Source organism: Danio rerio, chromosome 2 (genome assembly GCF_052040795.2).
Source record: "Danio rerio strain M-AB ecotype USA chromosome 2, GRCz13ab, whole genome shotgun sequence".
Taxonomy (NCBI): domain Eukaryota; kingdom Metazoa; phylum Chordata; class Actinopteri; order Cypriniformes; family Danionidae; genus Danio; species Danio rerio.
Window position 1 is genome coordinate 52,052,061 of NC_141022.1, and position 27,421 is coordinate 52,079,481.

General features: G+C 35.4%; 1 protein-coding gene across 25 annotated transcripts in view; it reads right to left on the reverse strand.

Annotated features, from left to right (window-relative positions):
* Nucleotides 1–137: 137 nt before the first annotated feature.
* The window catches only part of si:dkeyp-94g1.1, a 204,767-nt gene continuing 177,483 nt past the window's right edge, over nt 138–27,421 (reverse strand). For 20 of the 25 annotated variants that reach the window (XM_087240144.1, XM_087240140.1, XM_087240146.1 and 17 more), the window contains 7 exons: nt 15,050–15,101; nt 12,169–12,531; nt 11,761–12,093; nt 8,575–8,922; nt 8,162–8,485; nt 5,794–5,894; nt 5,373–5,717 (listed from right to left, as the gene is read on the reverse strand). In XM_087240144.1, coding sequence (XP_087096270.1) covers nt 5,604–5,717; nt 5,794–5,894; nt 8,162–8,485; nt 8,575–8,922; nt 11,761–12,093; nt 12,169–12,531; nt 15,050–15,086 — 1,620 coding nt within the window. In that variant the 5' untranslated portion in view covers nt 15,087–15,101 and the 3' untranslated portion in view covers nt 5,373–5,603. 25 annotated transcript variants of the gene reach the window in all.

The window sequence follows — 27,421 nt, forward strand, 5'->3', positions numbered from 1 at the left end:
ATTATAATGGAGCCTCAACAGGCAAGGGTCAAAACAGAAGCAAAACAGTATCGTAGAGGGTAATCAGTAACAGTAATCCAATAAACAGAGTCCGTTTCAAGAGTGATCATTTGATTTTGTTAACTGGTTAAACTTACCTGCATAGCACATAATGGATGCAGGTAATCACAGTTTTCACGACTCCATTTCCCAGAAGTTGTTGACATGCTGACACAGTCAGGTCCTGCTCTCTGGTTAGGTTTGCTTGATGCCCAGTATCTGAATGGGAGATCCCACTGATCAGACCACTTTTAAGGCTCCCGGATGGATGGTGGCCAGGTCTGTGTAACACTGTCTGCAGTAAATGAGACTCTGTCCAGGTATGAGCACTTTGCATAATGTAGTATGTGTAGAGTCTTCTGTTAAGAAATAAAAGTATTAATTCATCACTTCAAAATCTGCATAATTTCCAGTTAAACTGCAAAATAATTCACTTCAAAGAATGCAGAACTCACTCTGACACACAAAATATTGCATATAGATATAGTATAGGGATCATTCTATGCTTTTGAATGACTGTATTTAAATGCTACTCATCTGCTGCGTCTGGTGCAGACAGTAATAGGACTCAGGGTTATAATGCATTCTGCTACTTTAAATTTACATTGGCAATATTTATATTATTTGTTGATTAAAAAACAAATTATCTGTATTTATCTGTATTTTTTATTTCATTTCATTATATGCAATTTTCAGCTAATTGGATTTCTACGGCGTTTCATGAATGAGGCCGGTGTTGAGATGTGTTTTATTCTATCTGATCACAATACAGTATACAATTGAAGTCAGAATTATTAGCCCCCTTTTAATTTTTTTTCTTTTTTAAATATTTCCCAAATGATGTTTAAAAGAGGAAGGAAATTTTCACAGTATGTCTGATAATATTTTTTCTTCTGGATAAAGTCTTATTTGTGTTATTTCAGCTAGAATAAAAGCAGTTTTTAAGTTATGTCCTAGTTTTCTTATGCCTGCCAATGTGAAGTAAGTGTTTTTGTAGGAAAAATATCCTTATTTGAAGTGATAGTTTTCTTAAAAATGAAAATTATGTACTTAATTATTTACCCTTGTGTTGTTTCAAACACCTGAGACCTTAGTTCTTCTTGGAATACAAATGTAGATATTGTAGGTGAAATCTGAGAGCTCCCTCATCAAAAACCAAAACCACTCCAAAATACGAAAAGAAAAAATAATCGAAACAGATCAAATGTCTTATCGGAATATTATCAGTAAGACAAATAAATACAAATAAAAAATTATTTTCTGCTTTTATGAATACTGATAAAATCTTTTTTCACTTATGCAGATACTTAGTATTAGTATTAGTATTAGACGATATAATAATACGATATATGTCAAAAACAAGTGTTACTCACAAATTAAACTTTAAACTTTTTTTTAAACATTCACATAGTTTGTGATGAAGATGAGGTTGTTTCTCCATACAAAATATATTTAAGGATGGACATCGTAATTTATCTGATTATTTAGAGGTTTGGTAAAGGGCGAACGTGTATACAGAATTCAAGGACAACACAAGGGCTAAAATGGGTGTTTTCCCTACAATCATACAGGAGAACCTGCTAAATTTAGATGTTTCTACATCCATCATTTAAACATTCATAAAGAGTAAATCAATTGCGGCCAGAAGTGAAATTGTAGTTTCTTACCTCAACATTGTATTCCAGCTGCTCAACATATTGTTTTCCAGCTGCTCCTGTCACCTGACAAGGAGAATGGCCATGTAAAAGACTGAAGTAAACTGATATTATTATATTTTACCTACCATATTTCAACTAAATACACCACACTAAATAACATGCAATCTAGACCAGAGCTTAGTCTAATAAATCCCCTGGCTCTCATTGATTTGTTTATGAGGTGTTTGACAAATGTTCTAATGCTTGAAGCTACCAATCAGAATCAAGAACTCTCTACACCCCTTAACCCATTTTACTACATTTAAATTTAAATCAATGAGTTCATACACTTTCAACTATTACATTTTGATTAACATTTAAACACCTCAATGTGCTTCAGGTTCAGTCTGCACTGTAACTTTACATTATTAAATACATTTTCATGTTGTTGCTGCTGAGAACATCTAATCTAATGGATCATGTGGAAGATATTTTGACTCTCAAAACACTATTCTAAAATATTGTATAAAACAGCTTAATAAACACTATAAATCATATTCATCCCATTTAAAAATCATTCTCCATGTCAATCACTACAATTTTAATACAATGTAAAGCATTCTCAAATAAGGCATGCTTCCAATAGATGAATAAATAAAGAGAACAAACCAGTAACTTTCTGAAACATATTACTAATGAACTTGGAAGTTGCTGCATGAATGTTAAAGCTGAGAGTCTGCAGTTAAAGCACATCTTGTTCTGCGCATTTCAAATCTATTGTGTTGGTGTATAGAGCCAAAAATGTAAGAATTGTGTCAATGTCCAAATATTTATGGACCTTACTGTATATTCATCCATTTTAAATATTGTTTATAATTATTACAACCTCTATATAATGTTCATAGTACATCCTACTGTAAAAATTACTAATAGCTTTTCTATAATTGCACTTTATACACAGTTTAAGTCAGAATTATTAGCCTCCCTTTGAATTTTTTTCTTTTTTATATATTTCCCAAATGATGTTTAACAGAGTGGGGAAATTTTTACAGCATGTTTGTTAATGTTTTTTTTTTTTTTTTTTTGGAGAAAGTCTTGGCTTTTTATTTTGGCTAGAATAAAAGCAGTTATTAATTTTCTTAATACCATTTTAAGGACAAAATTTTTAGCCCCTTTAGGCATTTTTTTCCCCGACAATTTACAGAACAAACCATCGTTATACAATAACTTGCCTAATTACCCTAACCTGCCTAGTTTACCTTATTAACCTAGTTAAGCCTTTAAATATCACTTTAAGCTGTATAGAAGTGTCTTGATAAATATCTAGTCAAATAATATGTACTGTCATCATGGTAAAGACCAAATAAAAAAGTTTTTAGAAATAAGTTAAATCTATTATGATTAGAAATGTGTTGAAAAAATCTCTTTGTTAAACAGAAATTTGGGGAAAAACGTATGCAAACATATGGGGTCTCATGGAGACTTGACATTCCCTCTGTTAGCAATTAACATTACAGTAAAAAGGAAATGTACAGTACAGTGTCCACTTCGTATCCCTCTTTTCTATCCTAAGCAAGCAGCTATGGAATAAAGAGTTCTTTAAGCTAAATTCTTCTGGTCATGTTGATGATGCTTCTTGGGGATCTATATGGTGTAAATTTAAATTTACCTCAAAGTACTCCAATCTTCAGTGACATAACCTTTCCAATGTGGCACCTCATGAGATTTGCAAACAAGTCTTATGTGTTACATATGGGCCGCAACTTAAGAATGGATGATCACTTTAAGAGACCATATTTCTCACTAGCTCGACGTTAATGCTCTCTGGCTCTAGATGGTCTGGAGAAAAAGGTTGCTGTGCATGACACCTCGATACCCCGAGATGCTTATTGCACGCTGGGGACTTATTGCCACTGTTTAACCTATATTGCAGATGGGGAAACGGAGTAAACTCCCTCCTTAGCTTTTACAAACCCAATCACATTCCAAAGCCCCTTCCAGATTTGAAGAAAAGAACTATTCGAACTTAAAGCTCACTCTAATTGATATTTAATGTGTGCTGGAAATCTATATACTCTGCCCTATGACGAAAGTAATTAAAACAGTATATGCATGCTTTTATAAAGTCCTTTTTGAGCCTTATACAGTATAGAAATGCTTGGGAGGTCCCTCATTATGCATAGGAGCGGTCCAGAGACAAAGAAAATCTCCCGCTCAAACTTTACCATGAAACTATAGGTCAGTCAGTAGAAGCTCTGCGCAGAAAGGTCTGATAGAAGCTCTTTAAAAATGCCCCCCTTGAGTGGGCAGACCGCATTTCTGATATTAAGTTTTTCAAAACTTTTAAATGAATAATCTATTTCACAAGGAGAAGATATAATTCCCTTTCCTAATTTATAGATCATTACAGAGTCTTCTCAGACGAGCGGGCAAGGTCTTGTTATATTTATTTGGTCACATTAACAATAACTTAATTCAGAATATTAATAATATTTTTATTATTCATAAATCATCTCATTATTATTGATCATTATTATTCATAAACTGAGCTAATTTCTCTACATATGACTCATATTTATTACCACTTGAGAGTAACGGCGTTATGCCACAGAATGTAGCAAAGTAATAGTAAAGTTTGATCCCTTTTTTTTTTTTTAACTTTGAGTAAAAGTAGAAATCTTTAAAACAACTCAAAAAGTACCCCAATTTTTTACTCAAGTAAATGTAACAAAGTAAATGTAATTTGTTACTACCCACCTCTAGCTATGAATGTATCCCATCCTAAAGAAATCTAGCATTTTGTATAGTCTAGTTATATTTAATCACCTATTATATATCATAAAGTTAGTTAGTTAGTTAGTTTATATAGCACACTTTTTACAACACAACGCAACACAACGTTGCCCAAAGAGCTTAACATAATCAATACTAAAAATAAAATCTACATCACATACATAACAATTAAAACATAAGGCAAACCCCACAACATTAAAAAGGCTCAAATACTAAGAAACAAAGATGGCCTTTCAAACGCTTTTTAAAAACAGATAGAGTTGGAGCATGTCCGATGTGGGATGGAAGCCTGTTCCAGAGTTTTGGGGCAATAATAGCAAAAGCGCGATCCCCACTTCGCTTACACCGGGACCTTGGTACAGAAAGAATAAATTCATCAGAAGACCGCAGTGACCTACCATGTAGCAGGTCTGATAAGTAGGTGGTGCCTGATCGTTTAAGGGTTTAAAAACAAAGATTAATAGTTTAAAATCAATATAATATAATATAATATAATATAATATAATATAATATAATATAATATAATATAATATAATATAATATAATATAATATAATATATAACAAGTACAGCTCTGAATAAGCACGTTGTTCCATTTTTATGATAACTGAACATTACCCATATTTTGACTTGATTTCCCTACCCCCACAAAAAGGTATTTGAAACATTACAGCAGATACTTTAATTTGATGTTTTCTGTGCGTATAAAATCATTTTGTAGTTGATTTGATGAACACACCAAAATGCACACTCTCATTTTAGACACATATACAAGAAATATATAATCAGGTTATCATTTTACAATAGTTATTTCATTATTTTTATTACAGAAACAATATTCTTTAATTAAATTAAAACATAATCAGAAATAAATAATAAATAAACACACTGCATAACACACTGCTCACACTGCTCACATTTGGATTTTATTGACCTTTTTAGTAGTTATTTTAGGTTACAAAAATGAACTTTTAAGAGAGTTTCAATCTTAGAAATAAAACTATTTGTAGTTCAATTTGTTTTTATTTAATTGATACAACTTTCTATCTCCTATATGTAGTTAATATTTCAACTTTTAATCTTTAAATCGGTTTCAAAGTCAGTGAGGTACACAGATGAACGCTGGCCTTTACGTTCAATAATTAGTTGGCGGGTAAGTCTCCTCATGAAACACCTCTTCATCTTCACTCTGTTTCCAGCTTATTTTGCTCTTTCTTTCCAGTCCCAAGCTCCTCAGCTTCTCATTTATCTGGAAGACCACCAAGAAAGAGTCAAATACAACACTATTCAGGTCAGAATTAGAGATTATGCACAGAGATACATACCTTATTTAGAAAGGCGGTCTGTAGTGTGGGGTCATTCGGTGTGCATTTATCTTTACAGGACAATTTTATATGAACAATCTGCTTATTAATTAAGCTGTCATCTTGAGAAAAACAGAGAAAACATGTCATAACATTAGCACTTAGAGTCATCGATGGAAGAAAAGATACACTACCTGTCCAAAAAACAAAAAAAAAAAAAAGAACTAGACTAGTACTTAAGAAAATTTAGTAACACATAGATTTTTTTTTTTCATTAGTACTGACTTGGTACTGAAGTTTTAGTTCTTTTGACAACACTACTGGCAGTGGTGTAGTAATATTCAATATATGGATATTTGTTCTTGAAGGGCAAATTCAAACTTAACAATAAAGTGGGATCTTATATAGAGTAATTAAGCATTCTTGCTGCCAGGTAGAAACTCTTTCACGACATGGTCTTGGGTTGAAACCTGGTGGTTTGTGACCCCTTGTCCAAATTTACCCTATTCCAGAGTAATAGACGCATCAGGATGAGAAGCATGGTAAATTACATACATACAAGCATGGTAAATTAATCAGGCTCAAATTATTTACACATAGATTGACCATCATCCCATCATTAATACAAGATCTCGGCTGAAAATGAATGCAACTCTACACATTGTGACATTACAGAAGCATACTGAAACAATGACACTGTGAATTGATGCCACAATCATTTTTTTTTATGTTGCAGCCTTGTTCCAAAACGAATTAAATTAATTTATTTCCTCTCAATTCAATACACAATACCCCATAATGACAATGTGAAAAAAAAGAGTTTTTAAAATTTAGCAAATGTATTGAAAATAAAAAACCTGAAAAAAAAAAAAATCACATATATATCAGTGTTCACAGCCTTTGCTCAATACTTTGTTGATGCACCTTTGGCAGCAATTACAGCCTCAAGTCATTTTGAATATGATGCCACAAGCTTAGCACACCTGTCTTTGGGAAGTTTTGCCCATTCGTCTTTGCAGTACAACTCAAGCTCTATTACATTGGATTGGAAGAAACGGTGTACAGTCACTTTCAGATCTCTCCAGAAATGTTCAATAGGATTTAGATCAGGACTCTCACTGGGCCACCCAAGGACATTCACCGAGTTGTAATGAAGCCACTCCATTGATATTTTGGTGGTGTGCTTTGGGTCATTGTCTTGCTCAAAGATCTGTCGCCCCAGTCTGTGGTCAGGAGCACTCTAAAGCAGGTTTTTTTTTATTCAGGGTGTCTCTGTACATTGCTGCATTCGTCTTTCCCTCTATCCTGACTAGTCTTCCAGTTCCTACTGCTGAAAAACATCCCCACAGCATGATGCTGCCACCACCATGCTTCACTGTAGGAATGGTATTAGCCTGGTGATGTGCCTGGCCAGGCTTTCTCCAAACGTAACGCCTGGCGTTCACTCCAAAGAGTTCAATTTTAGTCTCATCAGACCAGAGAATTTTGTTTCTTATGGTCTGAGAGACCTTCAGATGCCTTTTGGCAAATTCCAGGCAAAGAGTCCATACAGGCCTGACTGGTGGATTGTCCTTCTGTAAGGTTCTCCTTTCACCACAGAAGAATGCTGGAGATCAAACAGAGTGACCATCAGTTTATTGATCACCTCCCTGACCAAGGCCCGATCACTCAGCTTAGATGGCTGGTCAGCTCTTGGAAGAGTCCTGGTGGTTCCAAACTACTTCCACTTATGGATGATGGAGGCCACTGTGCTCATTGGAACTTTCAGAGCAGCAGAAATCTTTCTGTAACCTTCCCCAGCCTTGTGCCTCGAGACAATCCTGTCTCGGACAATTCCTTTGTCTTCATGCTTGGTTTGTGCTTTGACATGCACCGTCTACCCTGGAACCTTATATAGACAGCTGTATGCTTTTTCAAATCCTGTCCAATCAACTGAATTTACCACAGGTGAACTCCAATGAAGCTGCTGAAACATCTCAAGAATGATCAGTGGAAACAGAATGTACCTGAGCTCAATTTAGAGCTTCACGGCAAAGGCTGTCAATACTCCGTACATGTGGTTTTTCAGGTTTTTTATTTGTAATAAATTTGCAACAATTTCAAAATATCATTTTTTCACATTGTCATTATGGGGTGTTGTGTGTAGAATTTTGAGGAAATAAATGAATTTAATCCATGTCGGAATAAGGCTGCAACATTAAAAAATGTGAGTATTCTAGCGCTATGAACACTTTCCAAATGCACTATAGCTAAAGATAGTCCAACACAAAAATTGTATTTATATTAGAGTACAACTACATATCTTTGAACACGCAGAGTATTGCCATTGTTTTAAGGGGTGATAATTTTTTTTTTTGTTTAAATCAATGAATGAATTGGTTAAACTCACCTCCGTAGCAGATAAAATTCTGCTGTAAATTGCAGCTGTATTGAGCCCATTGCCCAAAATCAGCTGTTGACAGGCCGGCACAGTCACCAGATACTGAACTGAGGGGTGGTTGATCAGGAGCCCAGTATCTGAAACTGAGAATATCCTGATCAGACCATCCCCAAGAATCGAGGAAAAGGCCGATCCAGAGCGTTGATTGAGTACTGATCATATGCTGCTGATCTACACTGTCGATCGTCGCCAGATCAGTGTGGTAATGTCTGCAGTAGCTCTGGGCATCTCTCCATGTCATAGCAGTATTAATAATAGCAAATCCAGTGTGATCTGTTCAGAAAACAAGACAAGGGCCAGCCTTTTGAGCCAATCAGATATACTGTATAAATGAGATGGAAAAAACTGATCTGAGGACTCACCATCGAAACATAAAAATGGGAGAACAGTGCTGCAGCTCTCATCAGACCAGTTTCCATAAGTACTGCTCCCACAATCCCCATCTCCACTCGGTTCTCCTGGATTCCAGAAACTGTAGGTGGACAGTACGCCGTTGCCCAAAGACCAGATCCAGCGGTTTTGTCCTCCATTTTGGAGACCTATCCACACTGAACCACTAAATCCAGGATCCACTATATTTACCAGACGATTCACATCATCCATGGTGTCTACAGTAGCCAGATCAGTGAATCTCGCCCTGCAGTAACTCTGAGCATCTGGCCACGTCATGCTTTTATTCACATACTGGTAGATGTAAGGAACCTTTGTCCCTTTAACAAATGGAACAACAGCACTGTAAGAATATTGAACTGAATATTCATAATAATATACCTTGCTTAACACTTATTCCCACTGCATGCATACATTTAGAAGCCAATTTAATGATGTATTTCAAATTGACAATGGTGCTTATAATGGGAAATCTTTTAGATTTTGGCACTTCAACTGCCAAAATTCAAGCACTGTTAATGCAATGCATCTTCTTTTTTTATTTCTTGTATTCTCTGATTATACCAACACATTCTTTTCTGACACTGAGAGTAGGAATGCACTGATTCCAATACTTGGATCGCAAGAGAGTAGAGAGGGTTTATCTGCGCTTCACACACAAAGTAGGCCAACCTGAAAGTTTAAATAAGAGAAGGCTCAATAATACACTGGACAGATCCTCAACGCACTGATTTCTTCCCTTTGTGCTGCTCAGTTTTGAAAGTGTCCGCAGATACTGGAGGGCTGTGCTTGTGTCTCAGTGATGCATCAAGCACTTTATCAAGCGCACCGGCTATACAGAAGCTTGAAACTGGGGCTGCAAATGTACACAATGTAAACAAAGCAGTACTTGCTTACTATTTTGAATATCAAATAAGTTCACTTTCTGCGCATTTGACCCGACTGAGGCTCAGAAAAACAAATTCCCTTACATGTACATTTCCCATGAAAAGTGATGTTTGCAATTTGCAACCATTGCCACTACTTTTGGTGCAACAAATTTAATCATAACTGTCAAATGTGTTGACATCTGTGCTTATTGACGAACCGGTAAATGCAATTTATTTTTATTTGTTTTTATTTAAAACTGTTTATTAAATATAATACAAAGGTAAACAAATACTGTTCATTTAACAAAGTATATGCTTATCTCTGGACTTAAAAGACAAAGTTATAGATGGAGGGAAAGTATGTTTTGTTAAAATTATTTGTTTAGTGAACATTTTTTTTGTGTTGTTAATGCAGTTTGTGGGAAACGTTTTTTCAAAATAGTGATTTCTTAGAAAGAAAACTAGAATTGGCCTAAATGGCATCAGACAAGAAAATTGCAATTGTTGCATCAATAATTTGAAGAGTTTTTGAACATGTTCATCACCGTCCACCAGAGAAAGAAGAAATCCCATTTACAATATTTAGTCCATTACTTTTGCTTCCTAAGAAAAACAGCATGGATATTAACCCTACCTATGACAATGACATCAGATGTGCAGGAATGATGCAAATCTGGCATTAGGGTGGTTAAATGATGACAAATGTTATTTGAATAATTTCAAATAAAATTTTAATATACTTTCAATTTTAAATATTGTTTATATATTTTAAATATTTTGAGAACCACACTTTGACATCTGCACATTTTGTAGTAGCAAAGAAAATTAGTGCATGATTAGTTTTTTTAAGAACAGCCTGTTTATAACTTTTCCTGAAACTGTTTATCTAAAGCTATCCAGTATTTCTCTATTTTATTATATTTGCTCTCCATACTTTTGTATATTTTGTGGCACGATAATATGGTAAAGTAAATGGTGAAGTTCTTCCTTTCCAGCTGTGGCCGCTGGTTTGCATGGTTCGGGACCCTTGGAGCTGCACATCGATGAATTGCTCTTCAGTGTTTAAACTCTTAGAAGTGAATATTAAACCACACTGAAAACTGAACTGACACTGTTTTAGATCACTATAATCTTCTATGCGAAGCTGCTGACACAATCTATATTGTAAAACCGCTATAGAAATAAATAATATATATATATATATATATATATATATATATATATATATATATATATATATATATATATAGTCATTGCTACTAACTTTTTGACCGCTTTTAATAAAAAAAAAAAAATTACCGTAGAGCACTGCAATCAAGGGTACGTTTTCCAATCAACAACATTATTTTTTGTATCATTAAGGATATAAATAATTCCTGAAAATGTTAAATTGTAAATCGTTAAATTATATAAGACATGACTGTGTTCAAAATGACAAACGTAAATGTTTCGGAGTGCATTTGAAGTGAGCGCAATTGTCATAGTTAAAACTGAACTGTATTTCAAAAGTTCATACTTAGCTGAGGATTCATTATAAAGCTTGTTTTGTGTGCTGTCGTGGGAGAGAGGCCTAGGTCATTAAGATCCTCGAGCCCGGGGTTCCCTTCCGTTTGCAAGGCAAGAGGGGAGTTTGAGCTCGGGTAAATCTCGAGATCTCCCCTGCTGTCGTAGCTAATGAACAGATAGTGATTGCTTTTAAGAGATAACTACTTACTAGGAGCATGTCTATGGCGCCGATTTGGATTAGTCAATTAACTTAAGTTGCATGTTTTTGGACCGTCGGAGGAAACCTGGGAACCCGGTGGAAACCCATATGAGAATGGGGAGAACGTGTAAACTCTGCACAGAAACATCGGCTGGCTTGGTATGGACTAGAACCAGCGATGTTCTTGCTGTGAGGCAACAGTGCTAACCACTGAAGTTTATAAATAAACTTCACTTAAAATAACTTCATGGCTTATAACGTAAAAATGTAAAAACGTAAAAATGGAGCAAGAGAAATTTAAACTTTCGAAATTATTTAAAGTGGACGTTGAAGTGGGAATTTAAGTGTTGGCATGGGGGTAATTTGGAAATGAACACAGCCGGGAAATCTGCTAATAACTACAGCTCTAGAGTCAAATCAAATAAAAAGCTTGTGGACGTGCAATTTTTATCCAACAAGCTATTAGAATGAACAATCAGATTGTTTTCATGCATGCAAACGCTTTAATTTTTAAAACCACACAACATACACCAAAAAACATCAACCCTACTAAAATGTTATTTTAAGAAAGAAGAAACACTCACCTCCATAGCAGATAAAAGGCTGCTGTAGGCCACAGCTGTATGAAGCCCATTTGCCAAAATTAGTCGTTGACATGCCGACACAGTCACTAGATCCTGCACTCGGGGATGGTTGACCTACTGCCCAGTATCTAAAGAACCAGCCCCATTTGTCAGACCATTCCCAGGAGTCCTTGAACAGGCCAATCCAGAGCCACGCATTGTAGGAAACAGCACTGTTTATCTGCGCCAGTTCTGTGGAGTTGTGGATGGTGGGTAGGTCTATGTAATGCTTTCTGCAGTAGCTTTGAGCATCGGTCCAATTCATCCACATAGTTAACATGGTGTATCCAGTGCCTGCTTTCAAAAATAGGTTCACAAGTCACCATTCTCAGCTAAATGAAATAATCAAGTGCCAAACTTGTAACTTACCATTGTAGCATGCAAAGTAAATCAGATCAGAGCAATTGTAAGTGCGCCAGTTTCCGTAAGCCAAGAAGCCACATTCATTTGTACTGGACGGTTCTCCATTGCTCCAAGCAGTGTACTGTGCGATTGTGTTATCTCCATAAGACCAGCCCCAACGTTTCTGTGTCCCTCTCTTCAGTCCAATCCACACCGATCCATTGTATTGAGCACCCACTGAATTTAACAGCCTGTTCACATCATCCGTGCTCTCTGCCGTAGCCAGATCAGTGTACTTCGCTCTGCAGTAACTTTGAGCCTCTGGCCATGACATTCTTATATTTATAAAGTAGTAATCACGATAAAGCTCAGAATTCATCCTCAAAAGCCCTGCAGGAGTGATTCATATGGTTGAAGTCAAAATGATTGGCCCTCCAGTGAAATATTTCCCAGATGCTGTTTAACAGTCCCTGCCATAATGACAGTAGATAATATTGGATTATACTTTATTTTAAGGTGATGTTGTTTAACTGATTTATTCATTTAACTATTGAGTTATTTTACTTCTTTGTAAGTACTGACTATATGGTTGGGGTTAGAATGTGGGTTAGGTTTATAAAATTATAAAGCAGTCAGTCATTCATTGATTTCATTTTCGGCTTAGTCACTTTATTAATCAGGGGTTGACACGGCGGAATAAACCGCCAACCTATCTAGTATATGTTTTACTCAGCTGATGCCCATTCCAGCTGCAACCCAGCACTGGGAAACACCCATACACTCTCATAAACACACATACACCACTGACAATTTAGCTTACCTAATTCACATATAGTGCATGTTCACCTATAGTGCATGTCTTTGGACTTGTTGGGGAAACTGGAGCACGAAGGAAACCCACACAAACACGGGGAGAACATGCAAACTCCACACAGAAATGCCAACTGACCCAGCCGAGGCTCGAACCAGCGACCTTCTTGCTGTGATGTAACAGCGCTACCCACTGCGCCACTGCACCGCCCAGCAAGGTTAAAATAGTCTCCGTGTTCAGTCTATTACTTCCACTGTACTTGTAAAGCTGAATCCAACCTTGTGACATCAGACACAGCGATAATCTAAGATGGCGGCGCCCTAGCTATAAAAACTATAGTTCAATATGCCGTTTTCTGCAAAATGGTTTCATTAATCGAGTTCGTTTAATCTATTTTTATTAAAGTGGAAACCAATTTACAAAGTGAAGTTTATTCATAAACTAATTTTGAGAGTAGCACATGCTTATGATTGACTTGTATGATTGACTATTGCAACCACCAATCAATCTTCCCTTCCACCCCAACTCCTCTTTTTACAGGGCAGCACAGAGGCCCAGTGGTTAGCACCGTTGCCTCACAGCAAGAATGTCTCTGGTTCAAGTCTTTACCTGGCCAAGTTGACATTTCTGTGTTTACATGTTCTCCCCATGTTTGTGTGGGTTTTTCCCAGGCTCTCTGTTTTTTTTCCACAGGCCAAAAACATGTAACATAAGTAATTTGACCAAATCGACACCATAGACGAGTGATAAATCAGCAATATTCTCTTCATAGTTATTCATAATTTGCATTCACTATTAACAAGCAGGGCAGTTTTCAAGATCTACCCGAGCTCAAACTCATCTCTCGTTCTGCAAACAGGAGGGAGCCCCATGCTCAAGGATCTAATGAGCTCAGGGTCTCTCCCAGAACAGCATGCTAAACAAGCTTTCAAGAGTTCACACTTAGCCGATGATTAATTATAAAAGCTTGTTTGGCATGCTGTCCCGGGAGAGAGCCCTGAGCTCATGAGATCCTCGAGCCCAGGGCTCCCTCCCGTTGCAAGGCAGGAGTGGAGTTTGAGCTCAGGTAGATCCCGAGAACTCCCCTGCTGTAGTAACCAATGAACAGTAAGTGATTGCTCTTGAAGATAACTACGTACTAGAAGCATATCTATGGTGCCAATTTGGATTAGTCAATTAACTTTATTGCATGTTTTTAGGCGGTGGGAGGAAACCGGGGAACCCAGGGGAAACCCACGTGAGCACTGGGAGAAGTGCAAACTCCACACAGAAATGTCTGCTGGTGTGGTAAAGCCTGGAACAAGAGACATTCTTGCTGTGAGGCAACGGTGCTACGCACTGGGCCACCGTGTCACCCATCTAAGAAGGAGGAGTAAGGGTGGAAGGAGGGATTTTTCAAAACAAGCATAGCAGTGGAATGAAACCCAGGGTATTTATAGTAGTTTACGAGTCATCTGATTGGAGCGTAGTGAATTGGATAAAGCGGATCCAGCCGCTAGCAATCATAAGCACGTGATCCTCTCGAAATTAGTTTATACATAAACTTCACTTCTTATCAATCATCAGCTAAATTTGAACTCTTGAAATAATGTAAACATGACTGACTGCTTCACTTCCACTAATTTTTCTATTGAGAAATGTTTATTAATTACAAGTACTGGGGGTAAGGTTTATAAAATTACTGCATAATGACAGTAAATACTGTAATACTGGATTACGCTATTTAAAGTGACATCATTTAAGTATGTATTTATTCATTTAAGTATTGCATAGTTACTTTATAAGCTACTAGTATTCAACTTCGTGCAAATTTAAGGCATAACTAGCTTAATTAGGTTAAGTCATTGGACAATAGTTGTTCATTCTGTAGTCAATCGGAAAAAAATTCAATTTAAATGGGCTAATAATATAATACAAAATAATTGCTTCAATTCCAAGAATAAAAATACTGTATATAATAGGAAATAGTAATAATTTCCTTGCTCTGTTAAACAGCACTTGGGCAATATTTGAAAAAGAATCCAAATTTCACAGGAGGTCTAATGTTGTGTTCACACCAGAAACAGTACGCAAGGATAAATTATTCATACAACCAACCTGACAGCAGCAGCAGCATAAACAGACTCTCATGCATGACTCCAGATCCTCTCTGCATTGATGAAGAGATATTCAAACATTATAATTTCCTTCAGAAGTATGCAATAGTGTTATGTATAGTACAGGTATTAACCATAACTTCACAGTTCTGTCTATAAATGTTCTTGATTGCACTGCAGATGTATTTGATACCAAGAGCACAAAATCAACTCTACAGACTACAGATTTCACTAAACTCGACACAATTCCTGCAGTCTCAGACAGAAGCACACTCATATTGTAGACATTACTAATACTGATACTTTCTCAGGTGAAATTTAGTCATCTGGGAAATACCAAACACCATTGTGGTTTAAATTTAGGGGCCGTGATGGCTCAGTGGTTAGCACTGTTGCCTCAGCAAGAAAGTCGCTGGTTCGAGTCCCAGCTGGAATCCACTGTGCAAAACATATGCCAGAGTATTTGGCAGCTCATTCTGCTGTGGACCCCCTAACAAATCAAGTACTAAGCGGAAGAAAATTTAAAGAATGGTTTACTTTTATAGACACTATTCTGCATATTTGCCTACATTGCAATCAAGGCACAGTTCATTTGATCTTTTCATGCTGTCAAAGCAGGCAAACTCTTGAGCTTGGTAATTCTACAGAAACACAGATTTTTTAAAATAAATTTTAAATAAACTTCCAATTGAGCATGAGAATCAGACGAAGTTTCAGTCTCAACCGTACCGTGATATTTTCCCTGAAAGCAAGATGTACTACCTAAAACAACACTACTGATTTTAATGCATTTGCCTGCATGCAAGTGTAGCACAAAATAAAAGAAGCTGATTTAATGCTTTATTATAAGGTATCCTTACGTTCTGAGTATATACAATTAATTATGCATAACTACACTCATTTAAACTTAATCCTAAGTCAATATCTAAACCCTTTTCCTGTAGTAAGCACATGACATTAATTGAAGCTACTAAGTAGTTAAATTACTAGTTAATTTTAACAAGTAGACCTTAAAATAAAGTGTGATTAAATCTGATTTAGGTGATGACAACAAGAGGAGTGATATTAATATTTAAATACTGTAGCTCAATTTCATTTACACGTTTTTTTCCCCCTTCGCTGTATCATATTGCTGTTCTTCATGCATCAAAACTCATTTGACAATTAATAATAAAAGGAATGCTCATTAAAGCATGTTACCTATTAGTATGACATATTTCATATGTTGTGTGTCAGTTAATGTGACTCCTTTATTTATATGACTCCGTTTCTTCAAATCCAATGATGGGAGGAAAATATGACAAGTATAGTAATTATACTTTAATATTTTGTTTATTTATTTTTTTTAAATTTCAACATAATTTTTAAAGTACTGTTTAACAGTTTTTTGTATAGTGGAGAGCAGGGACTAAAGTAACATGGGACAAAAGTAACACAGTGATTTTCTGGAAGCTCTGACAACATTTGCTTTCCAGCCTAACCGCACATTTTACCTGCAACCCTTGGTAGAGCTGCCAAATATAATTTGATTTCCAGACTGTGTCCTGCGGTTAGCTATAGATTTTCATTTTTAAGTGCAGAAAGTAAACGAATGTAACTTTTGTCTTTATTACAAGCAGTGTTGGGAAGTAACTAGTTACATGTAACGGCGTTACGTAATTTAATTACAAAATAAAAGTAACAGTAATTAGTTACAGTTACTGAGAAAAAACGTGTAATTAAATTACAGTTACTTGTGAAAATGGTAAAGACTACAAATGGGGTTACATCTAAAAAATTGTCCTTAAAAATCTGGGATATGTTGAATAATATTAATCTGTTGCTTTGCCTGTTTTTGATATGCACGATGCCTTTTGCTAAGGCCATTTATTAAAGCGGTGTTATTCTGATACTTTTGATTTGCAGCGCACCCACGGGCAAAATTCTCGGGGGGAACATGTCCTCAGTATAAATGCTTGAAAATTATTTTGTTGAAACTGTCTATTTTAAACTTAAAAGCAATCAAAAAGTTATCAGACGTAATTAGTTACTTTACTTTTATAAAGTAATAAAAGAGTAGAGTAACTTATTACATTTTAAATAGGGTAATTTGCAGTGGTGGAAAGAGTACTGAAAAAGCATACTTAAGTAAAAGTACCATTACTTGCCTAAAAATGTAGTGTGAGTAGAGTAAAAGTACCTGTTGTAAATATTACTCAAAGTAGGAGTAAAAAGTAGCCCTTTTAAAAGTACTCATGAGTAGTGAGTATTATGCTGTTTAAAAGCTGATGCATTTACATGTAATTTGAAGATGTGTGTGTGTAAACGTAACATTCTGTAGTGCATTTAGTTATTGTCCAGCAGGCACACAATGTCATAAGACGTTAATATTAGGTTAGAATTAGGTTGTGATGTCAGGTGACCAAAATTCAATGTCTAACCAGCGTCTAAGGACAGCATTATTTTGATGTCCAATAATGACATCAAATGATGTTGATATTTGGTTGATTTTAGGTTGTTAGAAAGTGACCAAAATCCAATGTCGAGCCAACATCTTAAACCAACATCCTATTGACGTCAAATACTGACATTTATTCATCAGTTATGGCAGCCAAAATTCAACATCTGACAGATGTCAGTGTTAACGTCGACACAACGTCAAGCTGTAACATCATTAGACGTTGATATTTGGTTGGTTTTAGGTTGGTCGTTGGACATTGATATCGTGCTGACGTGGAGTTTTGATGTAAACTCGATTTTCATTTCCAAACAAAATGCAGCGTCTCCACGACGTTAGGGTACAATTTTAATCTGACGGCATGTTGATGTCTTTTGCCTGCTCGGTCTTTAAGGCCATTTCGGTCATCATACAGTAAATATCCATCATCTTCTCATCAGTGACATGCATCTAAACCAGGGGTGCCCATACTCGGTCCTGGAGGGCCGGTGTCCTGCAAAGTTTAGTTCCAATCCCAATTAGACACACCTGGGCTAGCTAATCAATCTCATACTAGGCTTTCTAGAAACATCCGTGCAGGTGTGTTGAGGCAAGTTGGAGCTAAAATCTGCAGGACACTCTGGAAGTCCCAGAAGTCATTGCGACCTTAGGTGGAAAGCGCAGCATTTTATCTAGATTTAATGTTAAAATTTAGAGATTTAACTTATTCACCTCAGGAGTTTACCTAAATGAAACGGTGAAAGTAAACATTACCAGAGACATCTTAATAAAGGAATAAACACATTTAGGGTGTTTGTTTGCTGAAATTCATATTAAAATCAGTTTTATTTATATTGTACAGAGTATATTAATAATGTTTTTTTATGCAAAGTATGTATTTTGAAAAGGGGGGAAACAATAAATCTTTGTATGAATGCTGCGATGTTTAGATAAATTAAACTTTAAAACGCGTGAAGGTCATGTGACCATCAGGAAGAACGCAGCATCTCATTTCTTAAAGGGGACATTCTCTGCCCTCGTGTTCTCCTGAGTTCGTTCTTCCGAGGACACCTGGCAAGACCGCTCTCCACAAGAACTCAAGTCCATTCTCTGGGTTCTTGGAATTGAGAAACAGCATGGGTTTGGGCATCCCTGATCTAAACAGTCTCTGGGTCAATACATGTAAAGATTTTGAACATCTACTTGGACATTTAATGCTTCCAAACAGTTTGCTGCAATGTAAAGTGCACATGTCTTGAAGTAGTTCATTATGATGCAATTTACCTTCTATGTGTGATTTGATGGTGAAAGGAATTTCAGGACTCATTTTTCTTATTCCCATAATCAAGAAAAAAATAAAGTAGTGACTGCAGGTTGAAGGAAAGTAGTGAGAGTAAAAGTACAGATACTGCACTAAAAATGTACTCAAGGAAAAGTAAAAGTACACATTTTTAAAGCTACTTAGTAAATTACAATTTCTGAGAAAAACTACTCAATTACAGTAACTTGAGTATTTGTAATTAGTTACTTTACACCACTGGTAATTTGTGATCTGTAATTTATTACATTTCCAAAGTAACCTCCCCAACACTGATTGACAGTAATGATCAATCTACAGGTTATTTAGTGCAATAACTCATCCTTAAGTTTACAATGCCTTCAGCTTTTCAGTTTAATAGTAAATCAGGTTTAAATGGTAAGAGTTTCTGTGGGAATAAAAGCAACACTGTTATTTATGTCCCACTGCTTATAGCTATACATTATTTTTCTTTTCCACATTAGAGTTTGCAGTGATTGGTTTCAGAGGTTTTATAAAATTAATGCACAATGCCAATAATAATAAAAAATATAGAAACATTTTAGAAAATTTTTACATTTTGCATTGTTGGACTGCTTTCGAAACATTTGATAAAGCTGAAATTTAAATTGAAAATGCAGTTTAATATTATTTTGCAGAAGTAAAGGACAAAATATGTTTGCAGTTCACATTGACAAGGTCATAATCAGATATATATTAAATAAACAGGATTAAGCCAGTAAATCTAGCAGATATTGTTGCGTTACTTTTGACCCACTCGTGTGTTACTTTCGTCCCTGCTGATGGAGTCAAATGTAACAATGTGCAACTTTTGTTTAAAGTGAAGTTGTTCTACATTGATATAAAATAACACCTCATTTTGATCGACCACTGTTATGAGTTAGTAATCAAAAATATATTTCTGCTAAAAACATTATCTTTTAAAATTAGTTTATGAAAAATGAATTTTTATCCCCACTCTCCCCTAAACAATGTTTATTAAATATATTTGTAAATATATTTACTAAATATATTTGATATTTATTACAACAAAATAATTTAAACTAATGAATTATATTTAAAGTCTACTCGAACCAAAAGTTGCTGAGACTCTGGGGCGTTTTTTATTTATTTATTTATTTTTTGCACATCATTTTCTCATAGCAAACTAATGGTGACATGGTATTAATATGCAGGTCCTATTGAAGCCCTCAGGTTGATGTCAACAGAAAAATCCCAACACCAAGTACAGAAGCAAATGAGCTTTTACTGAAGACTACCAAAACAAACTTTTTTTTTTTCAGTGGAATATATTTAATGGATTATTCACCTGAAGAAAAACAATTATAAGCAACCAAAATAAGCATTACACTTTGAGTTCAAACTGACTTTAAAGGCATATTTTGAATAATACTAATAAATAAATAAATAAATAAATAAATGTTTATTCCTAATGGTAAATTAAATTACAATAAAATGTGATATTGGGCTTTATTCTGTTTGGCAGTTCTGATGGGTGTAGCATGTTGCTACCAATCTAAGATCAACATTCAGATAAATTACATATGCAAGAACTGACACGTATGATATGAATAAAGATGATTTTGATGAAAATACATCAGGTTAACAACAAAATAAAGCTTAGTAACAGCTTACACTGTTTTTCTGTTTTATAAACTAGGTAGGAATGTGTGTGTGTGTGTGGGGGGGGGGTGTCTCTGCCAAATATAAAAAAGGAGGGGGGGGTTGGGGCGCAGTATTATAAGAATTACAGGAGTTCTACTGGAAGATATAACTAAACAGGAGATGGGTGTAAAATACGGGAGACTCCTGAAAATGCCAATATAAACACATGCCTAAATATAAATTCAAAATTAGTTAAAATGCATCTCTCCTATGTCATTATAAATTTTTGTCTTCAAATTTATATGAATTAGAAATGCTGTATTTTACAAAAAGCTTAAACAAATACAATTAAAAATGAATACTTGTATACATGGTCAACCACTCTAATAACAGTGTTCACATGTCAAAAGTGTTGTAGTCTGTATATCGACATATTCTGTGCAATCTACCTCAATATGAGATTTATGAATTTAAATTCTGTGCAGATATTATATAGGCATCAAATAAAAAAAAAAATCCATTATATAACAAATTATAGGAAGAAAAGAAATGTCTTACCTTTATTAGTTTTTTTTTTTACCAGAGGCGTCTGCTGGAGCTCAATTGTAATTGATTAAAGTGATGCAACACTCACCACTTTATATATATCCACACTCTAGGACTATCAGATATTTGAATGGGATACTGAGTACGACAATTTGAATAGGATTCCAGACAACAAATGAATTTAGGCAGACATTTCTTTCTTTCTTTCTTTTTTTTTCTTTCTTTCTCTATTTATTTGCAACATTTTTCTCTATTACATATAAATACTAAACCATAATGCCTGAAAAAGGGTTGTTGTTGGATTTAAGCAACCAAATACATTAATTATTTTAAATGCTTTGTGGGTTGTTATACAGGCATCAAAAAAAAAAAAAAAAAAAAAAACACTTTCAATATGTATCAAATGATAGAAAGCCAAAAAATCTCTTACCTTTTTTTTTACCAGAGGTATCTGCTGCAGCTCATTTGTAATTGGTTAAAGTAAGGCAACACCAGCCAGTATTTACAGTAGTTGGTTTAAGAAAAACCGGCCCCTAAATTAAATTGCAATTAAACTGCAACATGGATTAGACTTAAGCCACTAAACCTAACAAATCCAAATGTTTTTGGCAAATAATGTTTCCAACATGGAAACTGAAAATGAAGCGTTACAGAAATCTCATGAGTTGTGAACCATCTGAAATCCTTAAAATACAGTTCATTTAAAGGTATGTTTATTAAGAGTGACATTGGGATGTTCAATATGTACAATATCAAGTAATATTCTCTGAAAGCAAAAAAATAAAGCACCTATAGAACAACCCTGTCAAAGCTAATTAAAATGCATGTGGATTTCTGTGAGGCAAAGACAAGTATTTTTCATATTCAAATAAGTCATTTTCATTGAAGATGCAGTTGGACATTGTCTCACGTTTATCACATTCCTCAGACTTAAAATAATTTCAATATTTATTTGTTCTTAATATTTGTCTGTCAATATTTTTTTCTTATATAAAATAAAAATACAAAAAAAAAAAAAAAAAACATGAGAAGGTTTTCAGGATGATGGAAAATCCAATACTGACATCTTTGCTTTGCAAGTTTAAAAAATAAATTATGAAAAAAAAAGACAGACAAACAGACAGACAGGCAGGCAGGCAGGCAGGCAGGCAGACAGATAGATAGATAGATGCATGGGCGAACGGATGGATGGACATACTGACGGACGGACAGACGGACGGACCAACCGAGTAACAGACAGACGGACGGACGGACAGATAGATAGATACACAGACAGATGGACAGGCAGGCAGACAGACAGATAGATGTTAAAATAAGTTTCATTGTAGTTTATGTACTTTATAGGGTTTGATGCTTTTTCTAAACATTATTAAATGAATGTTTGTTGTAGGCCTGTTTGCTTGTGCATTTCATAACTGTTCACATTTATCTGCTGATAGTCAATATTGTCTCATTAGTTGCCGAATTACAGAAAATGGTTTTAATTTCCAAAAGTAGTTTTTTTTGTTTGTAAGATTTTTTAACATTACAGTGAAACTGCTGCATTCACTACAAATGATATCTATCACATGTTCTGTGGTGTGAGAAAGAGAAATAAGCAAAACAGCTATGCAAAATCTGATCAGAGCACTCAGACTCAAACGGGCTGCCAGAAATTTGGGATTTAGAGTAGGATCATTTGAATAGGATTCAATACAACATATGACATGACACTTTTTACTTGATTTGTTTTATTTTCTGAGAAATAAGGTTATTTGCAACATTTTTCTTTATTAAACGAGAATGCCAGAAAAAGGGGTCACTGTTTGGATCTAAGCAAGCAAATATATAAATATATGTATGTGTATATATATATATATATATATATATATATATATATATATATATATATATATATATATATATATATATATATATATATATATTAGGGTGAATAATTATTATAGGTTTCTGGCTAGGTTAAACAGTATAGTCAGCTCCAGAATAACTATTTAACCTAACAGAGGCAGTGAGTAGCTTTTCAATCATTTATATATGCCAAAATCATATTACAAGATCACAATTTTTAGATTTATCTTAAATTTAGCAATTTTAACAAGGTTCAAATTTTGAAATGCTTAATCTTCACCAATTGACAGTTCACTCAAATTCACGATTAACTGATCAGAACACTGTTGAACATCTTTTGGATGTAGTATACAGGACATTGAAATTGCTCTAGATGTGGTCTTGTTTTACAAGACATTTTTCTGAAGCTCTGGAACTGTTGGGCAGGGTTTATTTCTTTGTTACTGTATTGCTATTTCTTAATTAGCTGAAGCAACCTGAGATAGATGATGAAAAAACTGTCATGGACCAGAGCTGAATTATAAACTCAACTAAACTAATACTGCTACAATATAAAAGCTAAGGAATCCTAAATCATTCCAATGATGCAAATGTGGTCAAACAATAAATGTGTTACACGTCAACTGTTCATGAATATTTTTTCATAATATTCTCAGACTGTCTGTAATCTTTGTGTTAGACAAACTAAATTATATCTAGATGCAGGTAAATAATCTTACATTAACACTGTTATTTTAATTGCTGTTTGTTAATGTAAGGTTAACTTTTACATTGCTTGTACTGACATTGACTTTACTGACAATTGTTCTAAAAGCTGGTGATTCTGTTGCTAAGTATACACACCATTACATTGCTAAATTGTCAAGTAACAAGTATAATATTATCATCAACATTTTATTAGCAATGCGTTAAATTACACTGCTATAACAGCAAAGATGATGAGATTACTATAATGCCATTATTGTTGCATGTGTGGCATTAAAGAGCCCCTATTATGAGTTTTTAAAAATGACCACGCAGTGTGTAACAGCACTGAGTGAATGAAAACATCCAGCTGAGGTTTAAATCTAAAGGTGCACTGTGTTTACAACTATTAATTCTTTAACAAAACAGTCGATTCAGAGTCTAATGAATTAATCGAGTTGGGTTGGAATCTTTTGCCAGAACGTGTCGACGTCGATACGGTACATCACCAAATATGTAATGTAATGTATGTAATGTAATGTGTATTTATATAGCGCATTAATCATTTATGGCCATACACTTAAAGCTCTTCACAACCATGAGGGGGGGGGGGGGTCTCTTCACAACACCACCAGTGTGCAGCATCCACTTGGATGTTGTGACGGCAGCCACATGACAACAACCCCAGTGCGTTCACCGCACAACAGCTATTGGGGGAGTGGAGAGACGATGATAGAGCAAATTCGGTGGATGGGGAGGCAATGTTCGTAAGGGCCAATTGAGGGACTTTGGCCAGGACACCGGGGTTACACCCCTGCTCTTCACGAGAATTGCCATGGGATTTTTAGTGACCCCAGAGAGTCAGGACCTCGATTTAACATCTCATCCGAAAGACGGCATCCACTGACAATGTAGTGTCCCCTTCACTTTTACTGGGGCAATAGGACTCACACAGACCACAGGTTGAGTGCCCTCTCCTGGCCTCTCTAACACTACTTCCAACAGCAACCTAGTTTTCCCATATGGTCTCCCATCCAGGTACTGATCAGGCTCAGCCCTGCTTAGCTTTAGTAAGTAACCACTTTTGGGCTGCAGTGTGATTTGGCTGTGAAATATGAAATATGAAGTGCCAGTTCCAGTAAAAACATTAATGCACCTTTCCCTTCAGACACTAGTGGAGCGCGGGGGATTACGGCACTGATCCTGACACGAAGATGACAATCACTGACAGATGGAGATTCGGCTGCGGGGAATAAAGGTTTAAATTTTTTCACAACAATACCACAGTATAGCCTACAGCTAACCTATCTCTCAGATTCTGGCGTGCATTGCAGCTCTAAAGAAAAATATAAATTATAAATGATCTTAAATAAAACAAATACATTTTTAGAGATGCCATAAGTATATAATTTCACTCACCTGGGAAACAGAGGCCAAGTGAATGGTTTGTGAGCACAATTAAGTGCACACAGCATGCCATATCATCTGATAATTGTAAGAAATTAAAAAAAAAGACAAAAAGACAACTGATTGTGTAAAGCCACATAAAACAACACAAAAATACAATGTGCCAAGTTCAGCGGCTAATCAGCCGGAATCAGCTGAGGTGACGTGACAGTGACCAGCGAGACCTAGCTGTCACTCAAGTGGCCACGCCCTTAATTATGCAGACTTTATAATATAACTTAACATAAACGAAACGGATGAACTATTAAAAAAATTCACCCCCTCACAGTTGTCATGAAGGGTAATATTAGCTATATGAACCAAAATCGTTCTTTTTAACAGGCTGTAAACACTTTTTTTGGCCATTCTAACAGTGGGGTCAATGAAAATTTGCTCCTTATGGAGCCAGGCCTAGTGGAATTTTGATGAATTGCAGCTTCAGTTATTTTAGTATTTGCTTCACGAGGCAGAGCAGGAGGTTGCCGCTTGGCTGAAACCAGTTGACCAATCACAACACATTGGGTCATAGGACCAATTAGTGCAGATGCAGACAAATGAATGGCTAAACTAATTATATAGGAGTCGTTGGGATAATTCGGTACAAATAAACACATATTATAAAACAATGAAAGTGTTTTTTTTGACCTTGCATGCATATCAGCCTGTTGCTGGAGACCCCTAAAACCAAAATGTCATTTTTTTAATGCAAAATACAGTCTCTTTAAAAGTCACTTTTGCAAATGTAATGTGATGCATACACCAAACACAACATCACATGTTTGAAGCATATACAGTATACATGATAAAATGTGAAAATACTTTTATTATAGTCTCTTCACATCTTTTAAGAAAATACTTTTCCCTAAAACTGTTGTGACAGACAAATGTTTGTTCTCACACATTCAAATAGCTGAATATGCATGTGAACACGAGGTGGGGGCATAATCTCTACTCAAAGCAGGAAACATGTAGGGGGCTATACTCTGGTCTTTTTAACAGGTAGATGGAAACAACCTCCGCTCTGCTTTCTATCTTTGGTCAGCTGAAAAACCAGCATCGCAATGTTCTCACCATAGTATTTATGCACCTTACACATTTATTTTTAAATGGGTTTTAGAGCTAGTAAAGTACCAGAGGGGAAAAAGAAGACCACAAACAGGAAGTCAGTTGCAGACATCATACCTGCAGATTAGATCGTTTCTGAGAGCAACAGAAATGTTTTTATGCTAGACTATTTTAGAGAAGTCACTGTCGTTTAGAATTTTTGAACTATTGATAGTAGATATTTTGTAAGTCATACTCTGCAGAAACAAAAACACAGAGATAGAAATACAGACTTCAGAGAGCAACGTAACTCACTTTTTTTATTTCTTGAAAAATTTATTTTTGTAGTGGTCAAATAGAGGGACCACTGAATGAACCAATAACTTTTGAAAACAGGGACTGTTGTAGCCTAAATGATTTTCATAAAAGTATAGCTGTTTTTTTTCCTTCTAAATGCCTTATTCCTTTAAAAAAAAAAAAAAAAAGATTCCATGTCACTTCCTCCCACTTGCATTAACATTATTAGTCACAAGCTCACAGTCATGTGATTACTTCTGCAAATGCAACCATGCTTCTTGTTTTATTTCCTTTTTTTAACTTACATGTTTTGTTACCTGATTCAGACATGTTCAGCTAGCGAGTACCTATGAGGTGATGCATACAGTATGACAATGTATTGACTGCATTTAAAAAAAAGGGTATTTACAAGTTGTCACCACAATCATGTGACTTTCAGTTCCATCTGGCAATTTTAAGCTCAAGTTCGCAGGTTTAAACAGGTTGACAAGCTTAATTAAAATACCGTATGTGTCATAGCCTACATCTGTGAAACCACAGAACATACTTAAATATAGATTTGACTGCAATACAGGTCAAATGAACACTATGGGCTAGGATGGTACCAATAACTTTTATTATTTTTTACACTAATGATGTTTACAGGGACACATTATCAATAAATAAAGGATTTTAAGTGATATCTTTTTGAAGAATGCCAAATAAAAACCACAAAACCCCTTATGGGCTAAATATACAAAGACTTTTCTGTCGATGTTATTCACATATAAAAGTGTTCTTATTTACAAAAAAACACTATGCATTAATGAAGTGTGCTTCACACAGGTAAGTGGGCTTGACAAATCACATGTAGAAACACTCTTCTTTCTCTCTCTCATTCATTCATTCATTCATTCATTCATTTTCTTTCTGGTTTAGTCCCTTTATTAATCCGGGGTCGCCACAGCAGAATGAATGGCAAACCTATCCAGCACGTTTTACGTAGCAGATGTCCTTCCAGCTGCAACCCATCACTGGGAAACATCCACACATACTCATTTACACACATAGACTACAGACAATTTAGCTTATTCAATTCACCTATACAACGACTTTGTGGGGAAAACCAGAGCACCCGGAGGAAACCCACACGAACACGAGAAGAACATGCAAACTTCACACAGAAATGC